Source organism: Bos indicus x Bos taurus, chromosome 14, assembly GCF_003369695.1.
Source record: "Bos indicus x Bos taurus breed Angus x Brahman F1 hybrid chromosome 14, Bos_hybrid_MaternalHap_v2.0, whole genome shotgun sequence".
NCBI lineage: Eukaryota > Metazoa > Chordata > Mammalia > Artiodactyla > Bovidae > Bos > Bos indicus x Bos taurus.
The window spans coordinates 64,644,214-64,657,837 of record NC_040089.1 but is presented as its reverse complement, the minus strand read 5'-3'; the positions used below and the strand labels follow the sequence as shown (position 1 = coordinate 64,657,837).

Sequence of the window (13,624 nt, the reverse complement as noted above, 5' to 3'; positions counted from 1 at the left end):
AAAGTGAAAGAGGAGAGTGAAAAAGTTGGCTTAAAGCTCAACATTCAGAAAACGAAGATCATGGCATCTGGTCCCATCACTTCATGGCAAATAGATGGGGAAACAGTGGAAACAGTGGCTGACTTTATTTTGGGGGGCTCCAAAATCACTGCAGATGGTGACTGCAACCATGAAATAAAAAGACACTTGCTACTTGGAAGAAAAGTTATGACCAATCTAGACAGCATATTAAAAAGCAGAGACATTACTTTGCCAACAAAGGTCCGTCTAGTCGAAGCTATGGTTTTTCCAGTAGTCATGTACAGATGTAAGAGTTGGACTATAACGAAAAGCTGAGCGCCGAAGAACTGATGCTTTTAATTGTGGTGTTGGAGAAGACTCTTGAGAGTCTCTTGGACTGCAAGGAGATCCAACCAGTCAATCCTAAAGGAAATCAGTCCTGAATATTCATTGGAAGGACTGATGCTGAAGCTGAAATTCCAATATTTTGGCCACCTTATGTGAAGAACTGACTCATGGGAAAAGACCCTGATGCTGGGAAACATTGAAGGCGTGAGGAAAAGGGGATGACAGTGGATGAGATTTTTGGATACCATCTCCGACTCAATGGACATGAGTTTGAGTAAACTTCGGGAGTTGGTGATAGACAGGGAAGCCTGGAGTACTATAGTCCATGGCATCACAAAGAGTCAGACACAACTGAGCAACTGAACTGAACTGATGCCATTATGATATAGGGCTTCCCTGATAGCTCAGTTGGTAAAGAATCCACCTGCAATGCAGGAGACCCTGGGTTATTCCTGGGTCAGGAAGATCCGCTGGAGAAGGGATAGGCTACCCACTCCAGTATTCTTGGGCTTTCCTGGTGGCTCAGCTGGTAAAGAATCTGCCTGCAATATGGGAGACCTGGGTTGGATCCCTGGGAAGGCAGGATCTTAATTAATTATGAACAATGCATATGGTATGCATTGTTTTAAACTATGAAAATAAAGAAATCAAATGCTATACATTTGATCTAGCAAACTTCTAGTACTAGCAAACTTCAAGTTAAATAAATTATAACACTTAATTTTATATTTCAAAGTCATTAAAATTAAGCCATATCTCATGTATCAATTACATGAACACTCAAACCCATTGCTGAATCCCATTACATTTGTACACTTATTAATAAGTTGTGATTAAGGCCTTATGATTTTGGCTCAACAAAATGGAAAATCTATGTTCCTGGTCAACAGAAATAGTTTTGGAGGACAGTTCAATGGCAAACAGGATTTTTCAAAGATTGATTATGTTTTGAGCAATATCAGTTAAGAGAAGAACAGAAAAGAGGTAGAGATGAGGCTTAACAGCTAATAGTGGCCGTTTTTCTACCCACTGAAAGATGCAAGGATGCAAAGATGCAATTTGTTCACCTTGTTTGCCATTTGTCCTGGCACCTAGACAGTGTCTGGCATTTCACAGGCACCCATATTTGCTGAATGAATGGGTGAGTAGATGAATGATAGTTAATTTTATTCAATAAATCACCTTAATAAATAACAAAGTTTTAATAATATATAATACTTTAGTTTTAAAGTATCTCCCACATTGCAGACATTTGTAGATTATTATGAATACCTAAAAAAAGATATCAGAAGTATCTAACTGATAAGTCATAAAAGCAAAAGAAAAAAGATGACTTTCAGGTTGTTAGCAAAAAGAAATAAATTACTAGTTTTCATACTTAAAATGTAGAAAATACGCTTCCATGTTAATACCTGGTCCTGTTGATACACAGAAGCTGGACTGTTGGGCCCAAAGAAATACTTTTTATTGAGGTATTTGTTTTTTATATATATAGATTTTGCCTCCCTTTGCTTTCGATCTCTGTAAGTTATTCTTCGGAACTGTTCAATGTCTGTCCAGCACATAAGGTCCATGCTAAAATGAAAACAAAGTACAGCCCATCTTATTTCTTTCTTTCAATTCTGTTAAACACCAAACAAGTAATTGATCTGACAGAACTTAGAAAGTGCTGTGTTGAGTAGTTTAACACAACTGATTAGACCATGGAACTAATGAGTACAATACTGTGTCCCGTCCTGGCTAAATATATATATGAATACAAGGAATACTAGGATCAGGAAAGAACCTACCACCATACTGGTAGGGTCTCAGAGTTCTTCCATTAATGATGGACTAGTACTATCAATTTCAAAGATGGAAAAATTCCCACCTATTGCATGTCTATTTGGCAACATGTTAAATTTAGAATAATTATCATCACAAAAAAGGGAAACTATGTATGTGAAATTTGGCTCCCAGGTCTAGCCAGTTTTTCCTAACTTGGGAGAAAATTATTAGAGAAAAATATGATGAATACTTCACTTTATATTAGATAAATGTGTCATAAGGTACCAAGATTCTATGCAGAACTACAATGCTTCATTTGTGTATTAACTAACAAAAGCCACAAAGCAGCACAGTAATTTTAATAGCTCAGTGAAATACAAAAGAGAAGCTTCTCAGAACTAGTAATCAGAGCACTTGTCTAGAAAAACACAAAAGAAAGAAAAGTCAAAATAGGGAAAAATGACATATACTGGTGTTTTAATTTAGCCAGTGCTAAAAGTATCAACAAATATTGTTTGACCACTCAAAATAACATTCTGGAGGCTGCTATTATCAAAATGCAATTCCCAACAAAAAGTTAACCATATACGTTTCAGATAACTATGCTCATTAATTTTTACAGAAATGGGTAAAACCAAGCATCAGATCATTTTTATCATATGTTGAATCAAAACAAGCAGCTTAAAAAATAAGTAGCTTAGAAAATTGTTTTAATCGAGAAATTTTAAAATGGTTATGTTTCTCACCTTGAAGAATGAGCCTCAAGAAACTGACGGAAATGTTCAAACTCCAGTTTGTTGTTAAGCAGTTCATTAAAATTAAAATGCCTATATTCTTCAGGAACCATATTCCAGTATTCTGTGTTTTTAGAGACATGAGGAAGTGGTGAAATACCAGTTCCAATTTCAGAAGTAGTGTCCTAGTGAAATAATACTTTTCATAAAAATCTCTTAAATACAACAAATTACTTTCCAAAGTTAAAGATAAACAAATAAAAATTAATTATCAGGCCAATGGCATTTATCAATTCAATGGTAGAACTGGGTAAAGAATCTAGAATGTGATTCTAACACATCAAATTCTGTTCTGGTCCTTTCCATTCTATTCCCTTCTTTTCAGGAACATTAGTAAACATTTAGTAAACACTTGCTTATAAAATATTAATCTTACTATTTTTGTTGGTATAGAAGTAGTATGTCTTTTGTAATAAAAAGAAAACAAACCGCATACATAGTACCACCACCCAGAGATAACCACCACATTTCTATGTGTATCCATTTGGTCTTTTTTTACACATAACATAATTTATTAAATATGGAAATAGTACTATACAACTATGTGTGGTTTTGTAACTTGGTTCTTTTCCTTAATAATAGATCATGAATATAAAACATTATTTTACCTATAAAATTTTTTAAGTTATAGAGTAATACAAGATACTTTAGATGTAATCACCCTCATAGAACAGTCAATTGTAAGTTATTTTTAAGACCTCTGATGCTTCATGAACAGTTTATAAGCCCTTCATGGCAAAAAGCTAGCGAGGCTTATTCTTTAGAAATCCTTCCTATGTAACTTGCTGAATAATTAATTCACTTTCCTACTTGTTTTTGAAAAACATCAGACCATGAGATAAACTCCTATATTTAAAAAATTTTAATAGGTAGACGTATTATGAATAATATGTTAAAAAAATTTTAAGATATAACTTTATAATATACTATCTTCATGAATTTTTATGTATCCTTTCCAGATATTAATTAGTGGAATTTCAAATAAAGAATTTCTATATGTATAAGGCAAAATCATGAATATACCTAAAAAATAACTTTACTGTCTGTGTAAAAGTTTAAAAGAATAAAGATTTCAGATAGGTAGAAAGTAGAAAGTAAAAAAATCATCTGAAATCTTGTCACTCAGAGCTAACTATCTTTAACATTTTGATGAACATTTTTCCAAATAGCTCTCTTTGCATATATGTATACAAGTAGAAATGCATGTATAATTTTATATGAATAGGATTACATCAGACCAGTGTTTGTTCCCCACATATTTATATAATAACATGTCCTCGGCATTTTCCATGTTAATAAATATGAACCTAAACTGTCATTTTTATGTAGATACACACATTTAATCTTACGGCCTTATGGATCTATCATGGCTTACTTAGATAATCACAAATTTGTAAATTTATATATCAAAACAACACCTGACTATCACAGTCAATCCTATGATCTTTTTATTGACTCCGTTAAAGCCTTTCCATATTTTTCTTTCTTGTTTTGCTTATTGCTGTCACACAACACTTCCTTTTCTGTTTGGAAAACTCAAGTTAATTCTTTTTGTAACTTGACAACAAGTAGAGTTGCTGCCATACAGAAAATAGCCAGTAACATCCAAAGGAATATAACGTGGCTTGAAGACTCTAAGGCAAATGAGTATCTTGGCTCCCTACACGACTTCATCTGCTTTCTTTTTCTGGCTTTGTTGTTAAATAACGTGTCAGTAAAATGTGATACCTGTCATACGCAGCATGTTAGGCAAAGCAGCAGCAGAAAATGGAACTGCCTGCCCCCTACTTTATCATACATGAGCTCATCAATCAATGATCCCTATTCCCACACACCACCAATACATGCAGTGAAAATCCTCTCCAGGTTAAAATGTTTGTTTTTCTAAGTAGAGAGTTTCTTACCTCAGCTTTCTTGAAAACTGTCTCTTTATGCAAAGCCTGTAGCTTTCTCAAGTATGTGGAATCCAGCTGTCGAGTTTCTTCCACCAGCTCCACCTATAATAAAACAATAACAAAGTTTGTAACATCAAAAGAATATGCATTATGAAGAAGTGGGGAAAGAATGCACAATTTGCCAATAACAGTGGGCTAAAAAACAAATACACTTGCCAATAAAGTAAGTTAGTTTGGAGGCAAAAGCAGGAAGACCTACATAGTGAAAAACACTAGTTACAGCAAAGTCAGACTGCAAATGCACGTGATAAAACAAAAGATGCACACATGTCTGGGTAATGATACAATGCATACATGTCTGGGTAATGATACAATGCCACCAAAGACCATTCCTCCTTTCTGGATACCCCGTGTGAAATAACAGACAATGCAAACACATTGGGTGGGTCACATTCCCAGCTTCTATTCATTATAATGGGATAATAGTCATGAAGATTGGAGAAGGCAATGGCAGCCCACTCCAGTACTCTTGCCTGGAAAATCTCATGGACGGAGAAGCCTGGTGGGCTGCAGTCCATGGGGTCGCTAAGAGGCAGACATGACTGAGCGACTTGACATGAAGATAGGCACAGCTAGCTTTAGGGGACCAAATAATCCACAGTAGAAGAAAAAAATGATGGTGATGGGACTCTACTCAATCATGAAATTAAACCTCACAGCAGGACCCAGCCTTCAGCCTGTGTGCTGCACTGCTTTACACCGTCAGGAGAACAAGATCATTTTCCATTTCTCTACTGCCGGCAAGAATCAGTTTGGCTGACGGAGAACTTCCTGTATTTAATATTTAATTTTGGTTAAATCTCCTTGCTCATCCTTTTTGGGAAAGGGTCCACATAATCCAGTCAGCCGAACTTTTACAGAGGTCCTTTGGGCTGAATTTAAGAAGCTTGTAGAATTAAGAGAAATTTACTTTTCCTTTAAAAAAAGAGCATATAATTTGTCCCAGGCATTTCATAAGAATCACGGCTAATGCCGAAACTTCTTGGTGTTAGGGAAGTTAGCTATAATTCTAAATTACTTTTGTCATCGTGGGACCATATCTCAGATTCATTTTGCTCTATACCATATACTGTATTTAAATCATGACTGGAGAGAAGTTTTCAAAAATTTCATATGATATCCCAATATTCCTAGTGTAAAACATGCATTTCTGTGGTAGAAAGGATGTGAATGTTAATTTTTCAGGACAAAAAGAAATCAGGAATGAAATTTTCATTATTTTGGTCAATGAATTTAATAAGCCATCGTGTTATATTGGTTATAATTCAATAAGGTAAGGGTACATGCAGTAACTTAATATTAAAAATACCCACAAATGGCTTTCATTTGTGATTCAAATTAATCTTCCACACATCAATAAGAATAGTGAAAATATTCAAGCACCTAGACTTAAAATCAGCTCTTTTGGAATGAAAAAAGGTGTGCTGGCACTTTTCTCAAATCAAGCAGTCTGACCTGATGAACATCTGAGAGTGCTTTAAGTCACAGAATGTGTTTTCCACAATACATATGGAATGTTTACATTTTCCATGGGTGTAGTATTTACTGTAACTCATCCAGAATAAAAATACACAGGCTCCTTCCATTAATCAAAATTATTTAAAGCCGCTGCTGAGAAATGGCAAGAAATGACAAAACTAGTATATTATCATGCCACATTTTACTGGTTCACAAGAATCCAAAACTCAGATTTTTCTCTGCTGACATATTTGTAGACAGAATTAAAAATGACATCAATTTTCGTCTTTTGTTAGGAGACAACAGGGAAATGGGGAAAAACTAAGTGAATCAATACTTTCCCTGCCCCAAATTTGTGTCTGCCCAAATCTTAACTCTGAGTTCCTGGCCCATGTGAGACCTTTTTCAGCTTTTCTCTCCTGCAAGTTAACAATGTTGCCTATCATCAGTTTTGCAGTAAACCTGAATGGTTTACACACAGCTGATCAGTGCCACGATACCTTTCTGTAAGCAACTTGGTCTGATTTTATCATCTTTGTCCAAGGCTCAAGAAGGAGGAGGAGGATATATTCTTCTGCTGCATCAAAAAGGTCTTCAAATGGTGGTTGTATTTTCATATAAATTTCTCTTTTCTTTTCCTGTTGAAGTCCAATGTCAAGAGTGGCTGAAGGAGCAATGTATGTAGCAAAAAGATACTAAGGGAGAAGGGGGAGAAAGGAGAGAATATTGGAAGAAACCATATGGTTAGTGGATTCCTCAGCAAGGGCATTTTACAAAAGGTAAGAGAAGGCAAACTAGCTCAAGTAATTTCTTTCTTGAAAGGACGTGTAAAACTACTGAAGACAAAGCAAAGACTTTGCTTTTCATTTTCTTTTCCTATTTCTTTTTTGGCAACTAGTCAAACAGTCAGTGGATCTTGTGTAAGAGTACATGACTTGAATATTCCATTTTTTTTCTCAGGTTACTACTATGTGTTATTATGATTGATTTCGGGTTACGCATCTCCTTTTCCCCTATGTTCATGACATTTCTAACACATTTGTGCTTACTTTACAAAGTAGTTTGAAATACCGTTTTGGAAAAAAGAGGCAAGAATACACCAGGGCTGAAAACTGGCTATCAGTGTTCTAGCTCTAGAGACCCAACAGACTACCTGCCTCACCAACTGAGCTGCACTCTCCATTTGGAGTCCAGTGCTGATGGACATATTGTTCTTTAAGTCTTATATATTTGCCCTAACCCATGCACCTTTTCTGCTTGATAAACTCTGAGTTATTCTTTAAAAACTGATATGGATTTATCCTCTTCTAGGAACACGTCACTCATATCCTTCTCTCAAGATCATACTTTCTACTAGGACACCTATCACACTACAATGTAATTATATATTTATGTGTCTTCTCTTCTAGAACAAGGTCCTTGAGCACAAATATTGTAGCTTAGTTTTCTGTGATTCTCCAACTCCTAAAACTGTTCTTGGTAGAGAGTAGATGCTATAAATGTACTGATTCCACAGAAAAGACTAATCATTTTTGTCTTGGAATAGGGAAGGAAAAGGTTCAGAAACCCTTCCAAAAAAAAAATAAGCTTCTTCCTTAATCTTTAATATGAATCTTTATGATGAGTTGGAGTAAGTCAGACAAGAGAAGGGAGTTGATGATGGATAATTCTAGAAGAAGAAAAATATGGCCCAAGGCATGGAGATCTGAGGAAGTTTTATAACCTATGGAGAGAATCTAGGCTTCAAGTAGATAACTGGCTAAAGGAAAGAGGAGGAGAAGCGGGCAACAGAGGATGACATGGTTGGATGACATCACCGACTCAGTGGACATGAGTTTGAACAAACTGCGAGAGTTAGTGAAGGACAGGGAAGCCTGGTGTGCTGCGGTCCATGGGGTCGCAAAGAGTTGGACATGACTTAGTGAATGAACTACAACAAAAAAAGAGGTAGAATAAGAGAGGATGCTATAAAGGGAGATAAGCTCCAGAGCATGGATATGATCTGTCATCTTTTGGTACTTTGAATTTTTACCTGAAGATATAAAATGAGGAATCTCTGAGGAGTGACATTATTAGGTATGAATTGTAGAAACAAATCACGGTAATATCATATGGATGAAATGGTTTGAGTAGATCAAAATTTAAGGCAGCTTAGAAGTTAAAAATTTTAATAGCCAGACAAAAAATTATAGGCCACCTTCATCTCTTACTTGCTTTTTTGCAATAGCCTCCTAACTGGTCCTCTCAGGTTCTGCTTTGCTTCCTTATGGTCTTTTCTGACCACAGCAAACAGAGAAATTCTTTTGTGTATCACTCCTCCATTCAAACTCTCTAGTGACTGCCCATCTCACAAGTACAGCAGCCGAAGTCCTTATAAGTACCTATAATTAGAGTTTGGGGACGTTTCTCAGTGCTGAGAAGACAGGGATTATAGTTCAGGACCTGCCAGTGGGGAAGCCCCTGTAAACACCACAGGCTCTCAAAACATCCTAAGAGCAGGGGTGGGCCAGATACACACTCTGGCCTAGAGTCTTTAAAGTGCCAAGTGAAAATAACTGCTAACCTGTAATTCTATACCTAGGAAAAAGTTCCCCTCTAAAATGAAAAGAAAATAAAGATGTCATAAGTCAGTAAACAAAACCAGAATTCATCACCAGCAGACACACACTAAACAAATACAATCAATTAATTAAAGGGAGGCCCTGGACAAAAGCAGGATGGAACAGAGAACAGCAGAAAACACAAATATTTAGGGAAATACCAATGCATATTGATTGTAAAATATAATAATAATGAATAAGGTCAGAGGAAACAGTAACAGAGCCTAAGAAAAAGAAGTCAGAATTGAAGGTTCAGAATTAAGTGCAATTGAAATGACCAACCATGAAGCTCGCTATAGGCAGAAAAGCAAATGAGGTTAGAGTCAGGGTAGTAATACAATTACAAGCAGGCAGGATATCAAAGAACTAGAAGCAAAAATAAAGGAAAAGCACTGTAAATGGCTAAAAGGGAGGACCAAAAAGTTCAGTATATAATAGGCATTCAATAATACTTGCCAAATAAATGAATGGAAGATAGTTGTCTCAACTGAAATTACAATCTGAAAGGGAAATTTCAGAGTTCAAAAATTTTAAGCTGGAGTACTTCCAAATTATCCTGAATTCTGGTATATGGCAATCCCTATTGTTAGCTTAGAAGAAATGGAGATAAAAGACATTAATATTGGGTAAGTTAAGGGAACACTCTAGCATATAGATTATAAGGATTATTTGTATGGATGTTGAAAAAGCTTCAAAATGAGAAAAGAGAAAAAGTAGGGAGAAATTTCATGAGTCATGTATTGAAATTTTCTAGGAAGATAAAGAGAACTTAAAAGATCTTTAGATAACATTAATGAGGTTAAGGAGAGGGGAAATGAGAAGACAATAGACTTCAAAATTCTTGGAAGTTATTAAAAGATGATACCAGAACCATAGCAGAGAACATCTTTTTCTTCCTAAGTGTTGTGAAAGACAGGAGAAGGGGCATACTTAAGAGTCATTCTGGATATTCTATTTAGTTAGAAATAATAAATTAAATTTGCAATCTGGAAAATCCGTTCCCTAAAACATAGGTTCCTAGCCTGCTGGATTTAATAGTTGAAAGTGAACCATACTCTTCCAAATGATTCTAAAATATTCAAAATGAAAATTTCTTCATACATACACGACAATTTTTTTCTAACCTTGGGAATTGTTTAGAAGAATGACCTAAATCTAACTTGTTTAATAAGCTAAGACTGTATCAGATTGAAATCTACTCTTAAACTTTTCTAAATTAGAAGTTTTAAAAAGTGTACTAATTAAAATAATGTCTATACTAAGGTTGGAGAAGGAAATGGCAACCCACTCCAGTATTCTTGCCTGGGAAATTCTATGGACAGAGGAGCCTGACAGGCTGTGTCCATGGGATCACAGTTAGACAGGACTGAGCAACTGAGCACATACTAAGGCAAGTTAAGAAACGAAGACTAACTTGATGAAATTAACAACATTAAAAATATCTCCAGAATTTGTTTCAGTAATTTCAGATTTACCCAAAGGAAAGTAAACTTGACTCCCCAAATTACATAAGTTAAAATCAGTTCTTGGGGACGTCCCTGGGCGGTCTAGTGGTTGAGAATCCACCTTCCAGTGCAGGAGACACGGGTTCATCCCTGGTCAGGGAACTTGGGGACTGAGATCCCACATGCCCTGGGGCAGATAAGCCTGTGCACTGCATCTACTGACCCAGGCACCTTGGAGCCCAAGCGCCACGGCTAGAAATGCCTGTGCGTCACAACTAAGATCTGATGCAGCCAAATAAATAAATATTAAAATAAAATAAAATCACTCCCTATTTAGCAAAAAAAGAAAAAAAAGTTTTTATTATCGGCGCAGGAATATCTTCTAATGACAAAATAAAGCAACTTCTTTGTCACTGGGTCAGCTACATTCAAAACTGTATTTTAAGAAGACTGACATGCCACATACCAAACTCTTTGTATAGACATCAGAGCGATCCCTTTGATTTAAAAGCATTAACAGTGAAGGGGATAAAGTACAAAAGCAGCTGAAATGGTGACTCCAGTAACAGTGATAGAAGTGGCTGTCAGCTTCTGGAAGACATCCAAATCACTTCCTTCCATTCCCAGTCTTGCCTTCACTCCTAGTGTCTTTTAAGATCTACTACTACCCACAGTCCTATAAGAGACTCTACATGCCGTTTATATACTCTAGCATACCTTCTGGAATTTTGCCTTATGATTTTCTTCAGAATGACCTTCACTTCTCCTTGTTGTTCAGTTGCCAAGTCATGTCTGTCCGACTCTTCATTACTCCATGGATGCTGGGCTCCTCTGTCTTCCACTATCTCCCAGAATTTACTCAAATTCATTTCCATTGAGTCAGTGATGCTATCTAATTATCTTATCTTCTGCCACCCTCTTCTCCTTTTGCCTTCAATCTTTCCCAGCATCAGGGTCTTTTCCAATAAATCAGCTCTTTGCATCAGGTGACCAAAATACTGGAGCTTCAGCTTCAGTTTCAGTCCTTCCAATGAATATTCACGGTTGATTTCTTTAGGATTGACTGGTTTGATCTCCTTTCTGTCCAGGGACTCTCAAGAGTCTTCTCCAGCAACACAAAACAAAATCATCAATTCTTAGGTGCTCAGCCTTCTTTATGGACCAGCACTCACATCCATATGTGACTAGGGGAAAAACCATAGCTTTGACTATATGGACTTGGTTGACAAAGTGATGTCTCTGCTTTTTAATATGCTGTCTAGGTTTGTCATCGCTTTCCTTACAATGAGCAAGTGTCTTTTAATATCATGGCTGCAGTCACTGTCTGCAGTGATTTTGGAGCCCAAGGAAATAAAATCTGTCACTGCTTTCACTTTTTCCCCTTCTATTTGCCATGAAGTGATGGGACTAGATGCCATGACCTTAGTTTTTTGAATGTTATGTTTCAAGCCAGTTTTTTCACTCTCCTCTTTCATCAAGAGACTCTTTAGTTCCTCTTCACTTTCTTCCATTAGAGTGGTATCACCTGCATATCTAAGGATGTTGATATTTCTTTTCTCCTGGCAATCTTGATTCCAGGGCTTCCCCGGTGGCTCAACAGTAAAGAATCTGTCTGCAATGCCAGAGACATGGCAGGAGACATGGCAGGAGCTGCAGGTTCAATCCCTGGGTTGGGAAGATCCCCTGGAGAAGGAAATGACAACCCATTCCAGTATTCCTGCCTGGAAAATCCCATGGACAGAGGAACCTGTCCATGGGCAGGCTACAGTCCACGGGTCGCAGAAGAATCAGACATGAGTCAGACACAGCTTAACAACAATAACAAATAATACAAGATGTTATTTGTTATTGATTCCAGCTTGTGATTCATCCAGCCCAGCATTTCCCATGATGTACTCTGCATATAAGTTAAATAAGCAGAGTGACAATATATAGTCTTATCATACTCCTTTCCCAATTTGGACCCAGTCAGTTATTCCATGTCCAGTTCTAACTGCTGCTTCTTGATCCACATACAGGTTTCTCAGGAGACAGGTAAGGTGGTCTGGTACTTCCACCTCTTTAAGAATTTTCCACAGACTGTTGTGATCCACACAGTCAAAGGCTTTAGCATAGTCCATGAAACAGAAGTAGATATTTTTCTGGAATTCCCTTGCTTTTTCCATAATCCAATGAATGTTGGCAATTTGATCTCTGGTTCCTTTGCTTCTTCAAAACCCAGCTTGTACATCTGGAAGCTCTGTTTACATACTGCTGAAGCCTAGCTTGAAGGATTTTTAGCATAACGTTGCTAGCATGTGAAATGAGTGCAATTGTATGGTAGTCTGAACATTATTTGGCACTGTCCTTCTTTGGGATTGGAATGAAAACTGACCTTTTCCAGTTCTGTGGCCACTGCTGAGTTTTTCATTTTACCATTTACTGTATCAGTAGCACAGCTTCCTCTCTGACCATTATTCACCAAGCTTTCCTTTACTTTTAGCACAATCTGCAGCTTCTTCTTGCCCTCTAAATAAACTGTGCACCACCACTACTTTCTTACGTAGATGGAACTAAAGACTGGCCATCATTTCACCCACACTCTTAAAATACCCTCAATTTCTCCCACCTCAATCTTCTGCTTTGCCAAGGCTCAATTCTGGGCCAGCCTAATAATTTATTCATTTTTCCAATTCTATCCTCAAGAACCCAATAAAATCTGTGATAATTGGTTCCATTATAAATAGACTTTAAAAAACAAAAGCAACAACAAAACCTCAACTGTGACTGCAGAGCTTGGCAGAATTTTGTTTATTTCTCAACTCTGCCATGCTCTTTAAAGCTCTCAACTGTACCCTTATGCTTCTCCATGTTCAGTGGACTTTATCTTCCACTTAACTGGGAAAACCACTGGTATGAATGTCCTCAACTTTCCTCTCAAGAGCTTTCTTCAAAATCTTTCTCTTTCCTCTGATGTTTCAACGGACTTCTTTCCAAGGCTAAATTACTCATTTGTGCTCTTGACTCCACTTTCACATAACACTGCAACACCAATTACACCCTTAACCTACCTTTCTATTGATATCATCTCTTTCCAAATGCTTCAAAGGTATTCAAGCCAAGCATCTCTCCCCTTCTTAAATATTTTCCCTATTTTGTCCACAAATATCACCCCCTTTCTCTCTTTCCCTTTCCTACAAAACTTCATCCTTCCTTTTCTCTCATTCCTCAATCTATTGCAATCTGGTTCTCATGCCAATGAAACTGATGCCCAAGTC

The 13,624-nt window shown here is 36.8% G+C and overlaps 1 protein-coding gene across 3 annotated transcripts in view; it reads right to left on the bottom strand.

Moving 5' to 3' along the window:
- The window catches only part of RGS22 (regulator of G protein signaling 22), a 138,814-nt gene that overhangs the window by 38,408 nt on the left and 86,782 nt on the right, over positions 1-13,624 (bottom strand). For all 3 annotated transcript variants that reach the window (XM_027561443.1, XM_027561442.1, XM_027561441.1), the window contains exons 15-18: positions 6,823-7,017; positions 4,814-4,906; positions 2,862-3,034; positions 1,761-1,923 (exon numbers count right to left, since the gene is read on the bottom strand). In XM_027561443.1, coding sequence (XP_027417244.1) covers positions 1,761-1,923; positions 2,862-3,034; positions 4,814-4,906; positions 6,823-7,017 — 624 coding nt within the window. The remainder of the gene's footprint in view (positions 1-1,760; positions 1,924-2,861; positions 3,035-4,813; positions 4,907-6,822; positions 7,018-13,624) is intronic.